Source organism: Crocuta crocuta, unplaced genomic scaffold (assembly GCF_008692635.1).
Source record: "Crocuta crocuta isolate KB4526 unplaced genomic scaffold, BGI_CrCroc_1.0 scaffold139, whole genome shotgun sequence".
Lineage (NCBI taxonomy): Eukaryota > Metazoa > Chordata > Mammalia > Carnivora > Hyaenidae > Crocuta > Crocuta crocuta.
Window position 1 is genome coordinate 5,689,268 of NW_027533258.1, and position 16,701 is coordinate 5,705,968.

A 16,701-nucleotide genomic window follows, 5' to 3' on the forward strand; every position below is an offset into this window, starting at 1 on the left:
GGGTGGCAGAGGATCTGAAGTGGGCTCTGCGCTGACAGCAGAGAGCCTGATGCGGGGCTCGAACTCATGAACTGCGAGATCACGAATCTGAGCCAAAGCTGGACGCTCAGCCGACTGAGCCACCCAGGCGCCCCTCCATGCTTATTTATATTTCTTTACGCTGAAGGTTAACAGAATATGTCGCCCCCAAAATGCCACCTGGGTGTAAGGATTATTTTTAGCTGAAGGCAATCGAGAAGAAATAGATACAAGACCTCTCTGCCCTCCCCCTCTGTGCCTAGAAGCAGGACACACAAGCCGTAAAGGTGTCTTACTCCCCACCAGGAAGGACAGAAGTCAATCACCCGTGACAACTCTTGAGTCTTATCAGCCAGAGGGCACCACCGGAACCTACATAATAAACATAACGGCCCGCATCTTCCATTTGCCTTTCAATAACCGGCCACCCTACGAACTCAAATTTCTTCTCCTTTGCCTTGTCACTTTCTTCAACATTATCATTTTATGTAAAAAGTGCTATACAAGCCCGAGTTCTAACCGGCCTTTGAGCTGCTCATCACGGAGCTCTGCCATGTGTAACACCAGCACCTGTTACTAAAGGTGTATGCGTACATCTGGTGATCTAATTCTTGTCAGTTTAATTTGCAGGCCCCACTGAAGGAACCTCTCAGTAGGTAGAAAAGAACTGTTTTCTCCCCCTACCCACACTCACTAAATTTTTTATGCCGCCTCGCTCCTTACATTTCATCCCTTCCTCCTGGACATAATCCGTTTCACACGCCTTATCTAGTTCTTTCAGTGAGTTACGCAAGTAGCTAAATCTTTACCTGCAATTCACTATCTTTATTTTCCCTATATTTTTTAAAATCTTTTTTGTTTCCTTATTTATTTTGAGAGAGAGAGAGAATGAGCAGGGGAAGGGCAGAGAGAGAGGGACACAGAATCCCAAGTAGGCTCCAGGCTCTGAGCTATCAGCATGGAGTTCGATGCAAGGCTTGAACTCATAAACTGTGAGATTGTGACCTGGGCTAAAATCAAGAGTCAGACGTTTAACTGACTGAGCCACGCAGGCGCCCCCTCCTTTTTTTTTTTTTTTTTTTTTTTTTAATTCCCTATGCTGCACTTTTCCCTTCCGTGCCTGATTTCATAAGTGAAAAGTCTGGCACTCACTTCCCCTCTCTCCTCTGGGCAGCCATCAGTCTGTTCTCTGTATTTATAGGTCTGTTTCTGCATTTTTTGTTTTTTTGGTTTTTTTGAGACTACATGTAAACGAAATCATATACTATTTGTCTTTCTCAGTCTGTCTGATTTATTTCGCTTAGCATAAGACCCTCTAAGTCCATCCATTATCACAAGTGGCAACAACTCACTCTTTACTATGGCTGAGTAATATTCCATCATATATAAATACACACACACACACACACACACACACACCTTCTTTATCCATCCATTTATCAACAAATGGACACTTGGGCCCCTTCCAAATTCTTGCTAGAGTAAATAACGCTTCAATAAACACAAGTGCATATAAGCTTTGGATTTCGTGTTTTTGCTTTCTTCGGGTAAATACCCAGTGGCACAATGACTGGATCGTAGAGTCATTCTATTTTTAATTTTTTGCGGAACCTCCATCCTGTCTTCCACAGAGGCTGCACCTGCTCGCGTTCCCACTAACAGTGCACAAGGCTTCCTTCTTTCTCGCATCCTCGCCAGTAGCTTGCCTCATGTTTTTGAATCATATGAAGTATGATTTGAATTCTAAAGAGTTCTATTTGGTTTTTCTTTGATTCTATTCCTTTTTTTTTTTTTAAATACCACTTGATTCTTTCGTCAAGGACTATTTTGTCTTTACGTTTTAACTGAGGCATACAATATAAATGTCCTTACATTTTAATTGAGGGATACAATATAATCACAACATGATGTTATATTACCTTTGGGTGCAGGACCCAATGATTCAATATTTTGTATCCATTGTGAAAGGAGCACGAGAAGTCTAGTTAACATTTGTTACCATACACAAAAGTTCCAAAAAAACCCCTTTTTTTCCTTAAAAATAGGGCGTATTCCACACAGCTGCGTGTTACCCATGCCCGGGGGCCATGCTGGGGTCTACTGTTCCGATTTCTGGGTGTGGACCGCTAGAGCCAGCACTGCCCTTAATTTTTCAGCTTCATGTTAAGAACAGCGACTTCATATTGACATATATTATTTCATACTTTCCTTCCTATTATCCTATTGTTATTAGTTCGTAGGGAACTGATTCACCTGCTGATGGTACCCGCTGATTCCCCTCATGACGATTCTATTTTTAGTTTGTTTTTAACGTGAGCTCAAAGTCAGCCAGCGTCGTTCTCGGAATCGGGTAATTTTTGACATCTGACGTGGAGAGCTTTCCATTTGTTTCTGCTTGAGCCCTTCCACAGTGTACTGTGTTTATGCTAATGTCCCACCACACACACACTGGGAGTGGCCTCTCCGCACAGACGATGTGACTTCGGCACCTGGGTGCTTGATTCTTCTCATTGCCAAACTCTTCCTTCTTCCTGCCCAAGCCCCAGCCTGATTTTAAGTGTCCTCAGCGCATCCCTGAGAAGTTCTGGTCCACTTCTCACAGATGGGGGCTTACCTAGATTTGGTACAAACCCGCACGTGCGTGGTGTCACTTACCCGAGAAGTGTGTCATCCCCCAGGATAGCCGACCCCTCCATCAAGCACTGAGCCAGGGTTGTCAAAGGCAACTTTTTCTGCAAAGGAAAACAATAACAATAACATCGTTGTAATGAAACCACTTCATCAGTCACCTGCCTACCGTAAAACAGTGGAAAGTCAAATTCCCGCCTCGATGTTGTATTAGTTAAGATGCGAACTGACCTTGAAACACGTTTAGAACCTAAACATTCATAGCATTTAAGAACAAATTAGACTTGGAGAGGTCAAAATTCAGAAAATCAAAACAGAATTAAATGTCCCAATTTGGGAGGCACCTGGGTGGCTTGGTTGGTTGAGCATCCGACTTTGGCTCAGGTCACGATCTCACGGTTCATGAGTTTGAGTCCCATGTGGGGCTCTGTGCTGACAGCTCAGAGCCTGGAGCCTGCTTCCAATTCTGTGTCTCCCTCTCTTTCTGCCCCTTTCCTGCTAACGCTCTATATTTCTCATCAATAATAAGCATTAAAAAAATTTTTTTAGGAGATTTAAAAAATAAAAAAAATGTGCCAATTTGGAGAATAAGCCTACGGTTTACAGGCTACATTTTAAAATACAATGAGATACGGGCAGTTGGGTGGCTCAGTCAGTTAATTGTCTAACTTGATTTCAGCCCAGGTCATGAACTCATGGTTGGGAATTGGAGACCTGCTTTAGGCTGAGCGTGGAGCCTGAGCCTGAAGCCTGCTTGGGAACCTCTCTCTCTGCCCCTCCCCTGCTCGCTTTCTCTAAAAAATAAAGTAGGATAACAGCAAGAAAAAAAAAAAGACAAGATTTGAGACTTATGTTAACAAAGACTTGAACAAAGCTTTAATTTCCAAAGGTCAGTCTCTCCCCAGAGAAGTACCGTAGCTCCATTTTATTCATGAGGCAGCTTATGGTCAAGAGGGAGAGAGAAAAGTGTTCACATAGAGGGTCAGTGCAAAGAAAGGAAGCAGAAAAACAAAGGCACCCTCCAAAGAAGACAGAAAATGGCTTTGAACACAGGACAGACACTTGGCGTCATTAGTTACAAAGGAAATTCACATCGAAGCCAAGCCACAATGAGATACTACCTCATACGCACTAGGATGGCAACAGCAATATAACAACCAGAAACTAAGTATCGATGGGCGTGGGGACCACAGGTGAGCAGGTGGAGAATCGAGTTTCCTCATGCCCTGGGGTGGAAATGTTAAATGGGGCAGTACTTCACGAGCGTGTGGCAGCATTTCAATAAATGACACAAAATTACCACACGACCTGGCAATTCTGTTCAATTCCACTCAAAGTAATTAAAAACAGATGGTCAACAACAACAACCCGCATGTGCATGCCTGAGAACAGCAGCATGAATCACAACAACCGAAAGGCGCAAAGGGCTGATCGTCCATCATCCGACCAACGGATCGATAAAAAGCGATATAATCGCACAAGGGAATAGTATTCAGCCATAAAAAGGAACGAGGCACTGACAAACACCGTGAACACAGACAAACCCTGGAAACTTCGTGCTAAGTGGAATAAGCCAGAGGTGGGGCGCGTATCGTTTGATTCTATTTGTATAAAATATCCCACTTCGGCAAATCCACAGTAGTGTAGCCCGACCCATTCCCTCCTTACTAGTAAGTACTGACCAGCTCTCTGCTCACTGAGCCTGAACCGGCCAACACACACAGAAAACCACAAGCCGGGAGCTGCCGGCATAGGGGCGGCTGGGTGGCTCAGTCGGTTGAGCATCTGACTCTTGATATCAGCTCAGGTCATGATCCCAGGGTCATGAGACCGAGCCCCATGTTGGGCTCCATAGTGAGTGTGGAGTCTGAGATTCTCTCTCTCTTCTCTGCCCCTCCTCTACTCCCCTCCTCTCTTTCCAAAATAAATAAGTAAATAAATAACCACTAGCATATCCTCAGATCTTCCGGCCCACTATGCTACACAGGGGGCTCTTCAACCGGAAAACAGCTCGACTGACACAGCCCAGCGCCTCCTGTGTTAGTTACGGCACAAAGATCGCAGCTACTCTCACGACACTTATCCTCTAGTGCAGAGGAACAACCAGTAAACGCACAGCGTAACAGGGATCATTTCAAATAGTTGGAAGTGGTGTGGAAAACAGAAATCAGGACAACAGAAATTGGACATGGTGGCGTGTGGAGCCATGATGCAGGAAGACCTCTCAGAAAGGGTGGCATTTTTTTTTTTAAATGTTTTATTTATTTCCAGGAGAGAGAGAGAGAGAGAGAGAGAGAGCGTGAGCAGGGGAGGATCAGAGAGGGAAGGAGTCACAGACTGAAGCAGGCTCCAGGCTCCGAGCTGGCAGTCAGCACAGAGCCCGACGCGGGGCTCGAACCCACGAACCGCGAGATCATGACCTAAGCGAAAGTCGGACGCTTAACCGACTAAGCCACCCAGGCGCCCCAAGGGTGGCATTTAAGATACAAGCCACGTGGGAAAAAGAGTGGGCCATGCCTCAAAAAGATTTTAGAAAGAACGGTGCAGGTAGAGGGAACTACATGTGCAAAGGCCCTGAGGTAGAACTAATATGCTGGCCTAGGGTCCCCGAGGAGGCCACTGCAGCTGGGCCACAGGGAGGGGGTGGGGCATAAAGCCGAGGCCAGGTGATGGAGGGCCCTGTCCTCCACAGGCAGCACGTGGGTCTTACTCTAAGGGCGTCTGGTGATCACTGGAGGATTTAAGAGCATGGTCGGATTAAAATAACTCAGTCCATGGGGTGCCTGGGGGGCTCAGTCAGTTAAGGACTCGACTCTTGATTTCGGTTCAGGTCATGATCCCAGGGTTGTGAGATCGAGCCCTGAGTTGGACTCTGCCCTGAGCACAGAGCCTGCTTAAGCTTTTTTCTCTAAAAAAAATAAAATAAAAAATAAAATAAAATAAAATAAATAAAATGTAATAAAAATTAAAATAAATTTTAAAAATAAAATAAATTAAAAATTAAAAATACACAAAATAAAAAATGTTTTTAATTTAAAAAATAAAAAATTGAATTAAATTAATAAAATAAAATAACTAAAAATTTAAAATAGCACATAAAATTTTTTTAAAAATTTAATTAAAAAAATAAAAAGTAAAAAACTCAATCCTGAGATAGACAAATCCGAATGGCTTGTAAATGGGATCAAGCAGGAAATCAAGTTTTTAGGGCTCCATCACTTGAATTTAGGAATCTGGCTTGAGGACCCCAGGAGATCCACAAGCCCAAAAGTATCCCTGGGGAAGACATGGGAAAGAAGGTCAAATCCCCAGGGCGACATGGAAGTTCATGTGGGTCCTGAGGTAAATCCAGGGAGGGAAATCCCAACACACCTGTGTGAACAAGGCCATCCTTGGGTCTGACATTTATCTGTCTCACTGCGCTTAGACACGTCCATTCCAGTGAGGTCAGGTGCCTTTCACTTGGGGGACAAAATCATTACCCAACACTTCAAATAAAATGGGACATTCTTTTCGGTAAAAACTAGACCGGCAACTCAGTATTAACACATCCGAATTTAAACAGCACTTTCTAGCTGTCCTACAAAGTCACGAAAGGTGCAGCAAAGAGTATGTTATGAGAGCATGTATTCCCACATCACGTTTTAAAATTTTTTTAACATTTATTTTATTAATTAAAAAAAATTTTTTTTTATGTTTTATTTATTTCTAGGAGAGAGAGACAGACAGCGTGAGCAGGGGAGGGTCAGAGAGAGAGGGAGACACAGAATCCGAAGCAGGCTCCAGGCTCTGAGCTGGCAGTCAGCACAGAGCCCGACGCGGGGCTCGAACCCACGAACCGCGAGATCATGACCTAAGCGAAAGTCGGACGCTCAACCGACTAAGCCACCCAGGTGCCCCAAACATTTATTTATTTTTTGAGAGACAGAGAGAGACAGAATGTGAGCAGGGGAGGGGCAGAGAGAGAGGGAGACACAGAATCCGAAGCAGGCTCCAGGCTCTGAGCTGTCAGCACAGAGCCCAACGTGGGGCTCGAACTCACGGACCGAGAGATCAGGACCTGAGCCGAAGATGGACGCTTTACCGACTGAGCCCCCCAGGCACCCCCCCCCCAATATCACCTTTTAAAAAAAGTTATTTAAAGCACATTTTAAAAAAGTGTCTAAGGTAGTTAAAGGATAAAAGAGTGAAGCAAATGTAATATATGCTCACAGACGCACTTATAGTTTTAGTTCTTAATCAGGAGTCATTGTGCCCGTTTGGGAGCTTTGGCATTGCGTGGACACACTCTCACTTTTCACAACATGGGGGACACTTCTGGTGTCTAATGGATAGAGGCCAGGGATGCTGCTCAACATCCTACCATGCTCAGGACAGGTCCCTGAAATAAAGAATTACGTGGCCCAAAACATCGAGAATGCTGAGATGGAGAAACCTAGTTTAAAGAGAGAGGTCTTCAATATGTAAAGTCCTAAAATATCCCAATAACCCACCAGCGGAGATGCTCTGTCCTGACTGCAGATAGAACAATCATGGTTATTGATCCGTTCTGGTTTGTGCTGAAGGGCCTCAAGTCCATGACCCCGTGCCTTTAGGGCAGGACCTCAGCTATTCAGAATCCTTCTCTGAAATCTGACGAAGACCATGCCTATATCAGACAAAAGGGGACACTCATCGTTTGTGGGTTTGAGCCCCGCATTGGGCTCTGTGCTGGCAGCTCAGAGCCTCCAACCTGCTTTAGATTCTATGCTTCCCTCTCTCTCTCTGTACCTCCCCTACTTACATTCCATGTCTCTCTTTCAAAAAATAAACATTAAAAAATAAAATAAAATAAACATTCCCCCAATTCTAGAAGACTGAAAGAACCTTAAGAATTAAGCGTAGGGAAGACAGAATGTTCCGGGGTCTGGAAGTCATCAATCTGACTTTTCTGAGAGGACTGTTCTCTCTCAAATTATCTCAGGAACAATCAACAACACTTCGTAGGATGACTCAGAGACAAAAAGTCTAATCCTAATATGCACTCTGTTTCCCCAACATATCCACCCGTACCCTTGAGTCCTGGCAATTGCGGATGGCAAGCCCAGGCAGCTAGCTCTCCTGGGTTTACTCCCCCAAAGACACAGCCCAGGCAGGCTGCTCAGGGCTCAGTACTTCCCAATGGTCATTTCAGCTGAACGGTGGGGCCCCAATATGGCAGCAGGGTGCACCTCTCTAATATTTACTTATGTTAAAGCGCCGTGCTGGGCATTCGCAAGTTATTACCTCACTGAGCTCCCAAGCAGCATTACTGGATAGAAATTCCTTACTGTTCTTACCAGATGAAGAAGGCAAACTATACAGGGCTAACTGACATGGCCAAGGTCAGGTATAATCAGGAAGCTGTGGACCTGGGCTTCAATCTTAGGCAGTTAGCGTCCAGAGCTTAAAATCAGGATGCTAAATTGCTTCTGGAGAGAACAGGAAAGATTCAAACTGGCTTGCTGACACATCAGGCAGGTTCTGTGCCGAAAATACTCCTGGGCCATCAGCCCATGACACAGATGTATTTTTAGCATTGCCTACCCTGTGGCAGGCCCCGTTCTAGGCATTAAAAATGCAGTCGTGATGGACGGGCAAGATCACGGCTAGCGTGGAACTCACGTATCAGTGGAGGGGAAAGATCGAGATGATTTCAGATGATAATACTACGCACGATGAAGGAAATAAAATGGGGCAATGTGATTGGAGGAGGAAGGGAACAAACACGTTAGGTGCAAAGGCAAGCCCTGAGCTGAGAACCAAAAAATAAAAAAGTTGCGGGTGTGCCCATGTTCCATGATGGGTCAGTGCCGTTGGGACAGTGACGACAGCGGGTGGGAACAAGGTCTGAGCTCAGAGATGCGTGCGGAGGCGCATCATGAGGGCCCAAGGGCCAGGGCGAGGAGCTTCAATGTTATTCTACACTGGGAAGCCTTTGGTGGGACTGAAGCAGGACAGTGGCACCATCTGATCTCGGTTGTAGAGAATGGATTATAAAGAGGGTGGCTTCGGAGTGGCGAGTCGGGGACCCATCAGGAATGGCTGGGTTCAGGCCAGAGATGATGCCTGCATGGACCGGGGTGGCGAATACCGAAGTGTTTGGAGGAAGCTCAGTGGGCCCTTCCGAAAGTTGGGGTGTGGAAAGAGAAGAGGGTCTGGGAGCATCTGGGAGTCAGATGGGGGAAGGTGGTGGTTTTCCTGTACCATTTTTGACTGTTCCACCTTCTTTGCTAGATTGTCCACCAGTAGGGCTTAAAATCCTGCAGCTCCTGGGGCTCTTAACTCAAGACCATTTATCTCTCAGGTGATCTCATCAAAACTTATAAAGTCAAGAGTCGCTCAAGCCAGAGACACCTTGAAAGCCCTCTCCACTCTTCAAACCCCCACGTCCATTCAAGAACTGGATGCTCTACATGGTAGATCTACCATATCCGCCAATTTCTCTCCATCTTCCCTGATCCTGGTGTATCTCCCCTAGATCGCTCCCATATTTGTCTGTCTCTTACTTCCACCATAGCCCCTGCCCCACTTACCTATTTTTCACACAACTGCCAATAAATCAGACTCTGCCACTCCTGATTAAAGCACTGGCTTCCCACTGCTCTTACGGATCAAGTCCAAATCTTTACCACAGCCTACAAGGTGAGATGGGGTCCCCACTGTACCATCCCCGCCCTTCTCTGTCATTGTCCATACTCTAGGATCCCTTCATGTTTCTCAAAAATGTCCCTGCCTCCATCCTGACTCTGATAACTCTGCATATCGTCCCCTGTCCTACAAGGACCTTGACTTCTTTTGGTGCCACGACCATCTGCTGTCCTTAAAGGCCACTTCCTCACAGAAACCCTCTACTACTCAATTCCTAGTGAGCTCTTCTTAGCACTGAAGCCTTATCTGAGTAATGACTCCATGGAATGGGTGCTTCCCTGGAAGACCGTGAGCCTCCAGAGGACAGGGGTCCCGCGGGCTTTGCTGAGCACTCGGCATACGTGCAGCCTCACGTGGCAGACGTGGCCCTTCCCAAGTATACAGTGAGTGAAGAAGGATTCCTGCTAACACTGTGCCTGTTGAACGGGAATGCCCAAGAAGAGACACAGGACAGTGAAAAGCCAATCATTTTCATTATACTGATGGTCTCAGAAACTGATGAATTAACCACCTGTCAGCCTGGACTACTGGAAGCAAAATGGCGGCCTCATTCATATCTTTTCTATTCTCTGTCCTACATGAAGAATCTGGTTTATTTGCCCAATACCCACTGAATAATCCTGGTCACTGAGACAATGCCAACCAAACTCCACTTCTCCACCTGCTCCCATGTGATACCCAGCCCCAGCCTTCAGGGAAAGGCTGTAGGGTTGGCAACTACCAAACTGCTAAGAACTAATGAGCTTGGGGGCACCTGGGGGGCTCAGTCGGTTGAGCGTCTGACTTTGGCTCAGGTCATGATCTCGCGGTTCATGAGTTCGAGCCCCACGTCGGGCTCCGTGATGACAGCTCAGAGACTGGAGCTGCTTCGGATTCTGTGTCTCCCTCTCTCTCTGCCCCTCCCCTGCTCGTGCTCGCTCTCTCTCTCTCTCTCAAAAAAAAAAAAAAGAACTCATGACCTTGTTTATTTTTTTTTTTAATAGTTTATTGTCACATTAGTTTCCACATAACACTCAGTGCTCATCCCCCCAAGTGTCCTCCTCCATGCCCCTCCCCCCTCCCCCCACATCCATCAGTCCTCAGTTTTTGTCAGCATTCAAGAGTCTCTCATGGTTTGCTTCTCTCCCTTTCCCCCACCATTTCCGCCCTTCCTCATGACCTTGTTTAAAAAGAAGTGACAAATAATGGGATGCCTGGGTGGCTCAATGGATTAAGCATCCGACTTTTTCAGCTCAGGTCATGATCTCAGTCGTAAGATCAAGCCCCATGTCAGGCTCTGGGCTGACAGCATGGAGCCTTCTTGGGATTCTCTCTCTCTCTGTCCCTTCCCTGCTCTCTCAAAATAAATGAACACTAAAAAAATAAATAAAGTGACTAATAGCCACAATCTGCCATGGCTCCAATAAAAAGCTGCCCACCTGCCTGGATAAAGTCCCTTCCCATCCTGAAACTCTAGGACTCCACCGCTCATTTCCACTGGCCTTACTCCCTCCGAGAAGGACCATCGCTTGACCCCCCTCCCCCCTTTTTACGGAAGTGTAGATGACACGCAATGTTACATGAGTTTCAGATTCACAATGTAGCGACTCGACAACTCTAGACACAGGCACGCTCTCTCTGCACACCATCTGTCACCATACGATCCTATTACAACACCACTGACTGTACTCCCCAGGCTGTGCCTTACATCCCCGTGACTTAGTCATTCCATCACTGGAAGCCTGGACCTCCCTCTCCCCTCCACCGCCTCCCCTCTGGCCTCCATCAATCTGTTCTCTGTATTTACATCTCAGCCCTCTCTGAACACCCACCTGTCTTCATTTAGTGTTTGCTCATTACTTTCTTCACCCCCGATTTTCCCCGTTCTCTTCTATTTTTTTTAAGTTTCTCACTTTTAATCCCTTTTCTTTTTGCCCATTCCTTGGATCGTGACACATCTCCTTAGCTAATAATCTCAGAGATCTGAGCACATATTTCAGGATGAGGCAATTAATCAGTGCCACAGCTCCTATTAAACCCCTTGACGTGTTACTTGAGGAAAAAAACTGGAAAAATGGATCTGAGTGAGTCACGGTCTTGGACATTTTTTCCCAGCCGGTCTGAGAATGTTAAATATTTAAAACAGCTCTTTGACTTTCTTTTCCGCCAGATCATATATTTGGTCGTAGAAGGACACGAAAAGGCTTGATCAGCTCAAGAAATCAATGACTGAAAATCAGATGCTTGAAATCTGTGCCGTGAAATCACTGACCTGTATGTACTTGAGCACCTAGCCTCCAGCCCAGACTTCCTCCAGGTCAACCAGATGGTTGACCCTAACCCTAACCCTGACCCAATCTGTCCAATTTGTATAGTGATCACTGTAATACTCAGGGCCTGACAACGGCCACTGTGTGCCCTCCCCGCCAAGAGCAGCCCGATCACCCGTATCCCAGCTAGTGAATCACAGCCGGCCAAGGCAAAGCCATTTCTCTCCAACACATATCCCCCCCGCCCCACCCCAGACTCCACTGCAGCCAGGGAGACATAAAAGAAAGTCTTTTGGGAAAGGCTTTTCTCCTCCCCAGTGGAAACAAAACAAAAACAAGCATGCAAAGACGGTTCATCCTCCTTCCCACCCTCACGCGTTTTGCCTCTGACAGGGTTCCGCGGAGACGCGATGCCTGGGGCCACAGCAGCCATGTTACCGCTAGGAGGAGCGAGAACACTGCAGAAATGCTGGCCCAGAGCTGATGAATGCACCTCGGGACCCACTGCCTCAGACAACCTTGTTAGGTCATCAGGAAGGGCCCTTCTGTGGGAGTCACAATTAATCAGTGTGTTAACTATGTCGTCTATGTGTTGTTATCTGAGGCTTTGACATCTGGTGCCTTGCCGACCTTGGAGGGACCACATCTCTGCCAGGGTAACTCAATTCCTTTTTTTCTTTTTCTTTTAAATGTTTATTTATTTTTCATTTTTTTAAATGTTTATTTTTGGGAGAGAGAGAGAGACAAAGAATGACAGAGCACCAGTGGGGGAAGGGCAGAGAGAGAGGGAGACACAGAGAGAGAGGCTCCAGGCTGCGATCTGTCCGTCCCACGCGGGGCTCGAACTAACGAACCACAAGATAATGACCTGAGCCGAAGTCGGACGCTTAACCGACTGAGCCACCCAGGCGCCCCTCTGAGAGTTTATTTTAATCTTTGGTGGAGCTGCGGGCGGGGAGGAGGTCAGGACAGAAGTCAGAGATGACGGGTTCCAGCACGGACTGTTCAACCAAGTCACAACATGCAATGCCTCTTATTACTAAGGTCGGTTACATGCAGAGACATTAGGTACCTTCATTGGTCAGGGTCGCTTTAAAGATTTCATTAAGCTTTATTAACCTTCCATGAACCTTCCCTTACAGGAAGGGGAGGCTGGGTGGCTCAGTCCATTAAGCCTCTGACTCTTGGTTTCGGCTCAGGTCACGATCTCACAGTTTCATGAGTTCAAGCCCCATGTCGGGCTCTGTGCTGATAGTGCAGTGCCTGCTTGGGATCCTCTCTCTCTCAACCTCTCTGCCCCTTCTCCATTCGTGCTGTCTCTGTCTCTCGCAAAATAAATAAATGAACGTTAAAAAAATCAATAAATAGGAGCGCCTGGGTGGCTCAGTCCACTGAGTGTCCGACTTCGGCTCAGGTCATGATCTCCCGGTTCACGAGTTCCAGCCTCGCATCGGGCTCTGTGCTGACAGCTCAGACCCCGCATCGTGCTTCGGATTCTGTGTCTCCCTCTCTCTGTGCCTCTCCCCCACTTGTATTCTGTGTGTGTGTCTCTCTCTCAAAAATAAACATTTATAAATAAATAAGTAAGTATAAATAAATAAAGGTTTCATTATAGGGAAAATTATTTTCATGAGGGTCTTTACGGGAACCCACAATCCCTGACACCACAGTAAGATCTTTCCCATGAGATCTTCAGCGACTCCAGGGGCACAGGGAGCCTGGGAGTGAGCTGAAGCAGAGAGAAGACTGAGCTTAGTGCTTCCCTAATTGTGGAGTCCCACGCACTCCCTGGTTGCTCTCGCATGGGGAAAACAGAGAGAGGGGCAGAGGGCCGGGGTCTTGCCTGCTGAGGCTGGGGGATGATGCTTCAGGCAGGGTTCAAGGTCAGGAAGAGCTGGAAAGGGGGCCATGGCACCAAGAAACACAGCGCAGGGCGACTCTCGGACACAGAAATGGCCGTAGAGACACAGGCACACCCAACAGCCCCAGGAGCCGGACCCCTGTCCTCGGATNTCGGCGCCTTGCTGGCCCTGCAGACATGCAGTGAGCTTCTTGTGCGTGCTGTGGGAGACCTGCTTCACCAGCTCCAGGCGCTTCTCCACCTGCCGAGAGAGCAGCGGAGGCGAGGGCAAGGTCAGGAGAACAGGGCCATCCACCCAGGGCATCACGGGAGAAGAGCCGGCCCCGTGTCTGTGCAGAGACCAGCCCTGCTGAGATTCAACACCCAACGCCTTAGACGGCGGGGGGCGGGGGAGGAGCTGTAGAAGAGACTGCTGACCCCATGGGGAAGCGACAGCCAGGTCTCCTGAAAACTCTTACCTAAACCGGCATTTAAATTAATAACAGAGGGGCGCCCAGGGAGCTCAGTCGGTTAAACCTCCGACTTTGGCCTACGTCATGATCCCGCGCTCTGTGGGTTCAAGCCCTGTGTTGGGCTCTGTGCTGACGGCTCAGAGCCTGGAGCTGCTTTAGACTCTGTGTCTCCCTCTCTCTCTCCGCCCCTCCCCTGCTCATGCTCTGTCTCTCAAAAAAAAAAAAAAAAGCTAAATGTACATTAAGAACAAATAAAGTAATATAAAGGGAAAGAAGCCATGTCTAAACAGACTGCATGAGAAACAGTATGAGCGATTTAAATGGCACTGGGGGGGGGCGCCTGGGTGGCTCAATCGGTTAAGCATCCGACTTCAGCTCAGGTCATGATCTTACGGTTCGTGGGTTTGAGCCCCACATTGGGTTCTGTGCTGATGGCTCAGAGCCTGGAACCTGTTTCTGATTCTGTGTCTCCCTCTCTCTCTGACTCTCCCCTGTTCATGCTCTCTCTCTCTCTCTCTCTCAGAAATAAATAAAACATTAAAAAAAAATAAATAAATGGCACTGGGAAGGACTCCATTTTAATGGGAAGATGTATTTTGTGTCTATTTGCTAGGAGCCCGTGACAACCTTACCTGAAGAAGGTCTTCGCTCAGAACTTCAGTCTTTTCTGCCCTAAAGAGAAAATTGAGAAATAGATCAGTAAAAAAAAATAAAATAAAATAAGAACATAGTCTCCTACTTATTCCCCACTCCCTCATGGTGAGACTAGAAAAGCACACATTAGTAGCAGGCATTTCTCGCAAGAGAAAACACAGACGATACTGGCATTTACTGGGCACCTTAAATACTCTGGCCAATAAGATCCTCTGAAGACTCCTCTATTACGGGTCTGGACCTGGGGTGAAGGACAGCAAAACCATTTCTGTCCTTCCAGACATTCTTGTTTTTTAAGTAACAGCATTGAGCACATTCCCCAACCCGTACCCCATGGTCTCCCCAACACAAGCAAGAGAAAGTAACAGAAATCTGACCAGGAATCGATACATAGCAAACAAGGAGAAAACGTGGATTCCTAGTGATAAACGCAAATGCAACCATTGAGATCTGGCCATGAGTGTTAGGCACCTGCCCCCTCCCCCCCCGAAATTCAGGGGGCCGGGCTTGACCCTGAAATTAACACATCTGGAGAAAGAACCTGACACTGGCTGAAGTGGTCCTGACCTCTTAGCAACCCCTGCGTCACATCCTTCTTTGGCGCAAAGGATTCCTAATTTATTGTCATAGATAAGGTTTGGTCAATGATTTCTCTCCCATGGGTGTGTTCTCTGTCATCTGTCTGTCTCCTTCTTACACTCACATGTATGAACTGCAAATTCACATGAAACAGATCATCAACACTAAGGTACAGAGGAAGAAAGCAGGACAGAGGGAGAGCCTGAACACTTCAATGACGAGAATTATCAAAGATGGTAACGTGTGTAGGAAATATTGAAGGACTGATGATACACTGAAATATTAGCATCAGGACTTCCACTTTTGGGAAGGCGGAGTGAACGCATTTCACTCATTTCCCCTTACTAACTAGAACCCAAACTCTGGGGCTTTGTGTTTAAAACAGAAGGCTTTGCAAGGTGGACAGAAGGTAGACTGGCAAGTGACTGCCAGACCCAACGAATGGCATGGGGTGAAATATGGGGTTTTTGCTTCATATACTGCACACTTGGACCTTTAGAGGGTGTGAACTGAAATATCAGTGAGTGTAGACAAAACAGGTCCAACAAAAGCCAGGTCTCTGTAGGATCAGGAAAGCAGCAGCTTAGCGAGATGGAAAATGTTCACAGATAATAACTGCTCCCTCCAATCAAATGCTACGGAAGGAAAAAATGTTGTCCTATGCTGCCCACACCAGCCAACACGGGGAAGGGCACCTAGTCTTTTGCCCTTGCCAGGCTGTAACAAAGCACCCAATCCTCCAATTCCTCTTGGCCAGTGCAGCATCAGAGACATTTGAGTCCGGAGCTGGGACATTTGTCACCCTGGGCCATATCAACGGAAACCATACGAGCGGTCCACACATCCACACCTTCACCTTGAGGTGACAAAGCATCCATGTCCTTCCCTGGGAACGTGGTGTTATCAGGAGGCTCAGGGGAGTCCAGACTTTGACCACCATCTAGCAGTCAAAACCATCCTCTGGAGGGCATCAATGGAAGCCTAGTGGGGATCAATAACGAGCCACCCCCAGCCAGGGAGGCATCCATGAAGGCCTAATGGGGAGCCAGAATTCCCACTCTCACCGGCAGTAATGAGGGGTGTGGGAGCCCATGCTGGCCAAGTGGGGAATCAGGACTTCTATTTCCACCCAGCAGGAACAAAGCAGAATTCTCCCTTTCCCTGCTGGAATGATATTAGACGATATGAGCTAATAGAGAAGGTTTAGATAAAACCCAGAATCTCATCATATAACACAATAACTGAATATCAGTAAAAAATCATTCTACCAAGAACCAGAAAGATCCCAAGTTGAATGAAGGCGATCAATAAATGCCAAGAGCAGAATGACAGAGATGTTTGAATTATCTGACAAAGACTTTAAAGCATTCACCACAAAAATGCTTTGATGAGCATGTATGAACGTGTGTGAAATGAGTAAAAAAATAATACAAAGTCTCAGAACAGAAGAAAGATATAAAAAAGAACAAAAGAAAAATTTTAAAGTTGGAAACTGTAATAATCTAAGTTTAAAAACCCTGGTGGATAGGAGGCACCTGGGTGGCTCAGTCAGTTGGTGGGTGACTTCAGCTCAGGTCACATTCTCACAGTT

At 46.8% G+C, this 16,701-nt stretch overlaps 1 protein-coding gene across 1 annotated transcript in view; it reads right to left on the reverse strand.

Annotated features, from left to right (window-relative positions):
- The window catches only part of ARHGAP44 (Rho GTPase activating protein 44), a 75,961-nt gene extending 61,095 nt beyond the window's left edge, over positions 1-14,866 (reverse strand). The window contains exons 1-5 of the mRNA XM_077746716.1: positions 14,862-14,866; positions 14,510-14,549; positions 13,577-13,666; positions 9,551-9,565; positions 2,674-2,750 (exon numbers count right to left, since the gene is read on the reverse strand). Coding sequence (XP_077602842.1) covers positions 2,674-2,750; positions 9,551-9,565; positions 13,577-13,666; positions 14,510-14,549; positions 14,862-14,866 — 227 coding nt within the window. The remainder of the gene's footprint in view (positions 1-2,673; positions 2,751-9,550; positions 9,566-13,576; positions 13,667-14,509; positions 14,550-14,861) is intronic.
- Between the last annotated feature and the right edge of the window lie 1,835 nt (positions 14,867-16,701).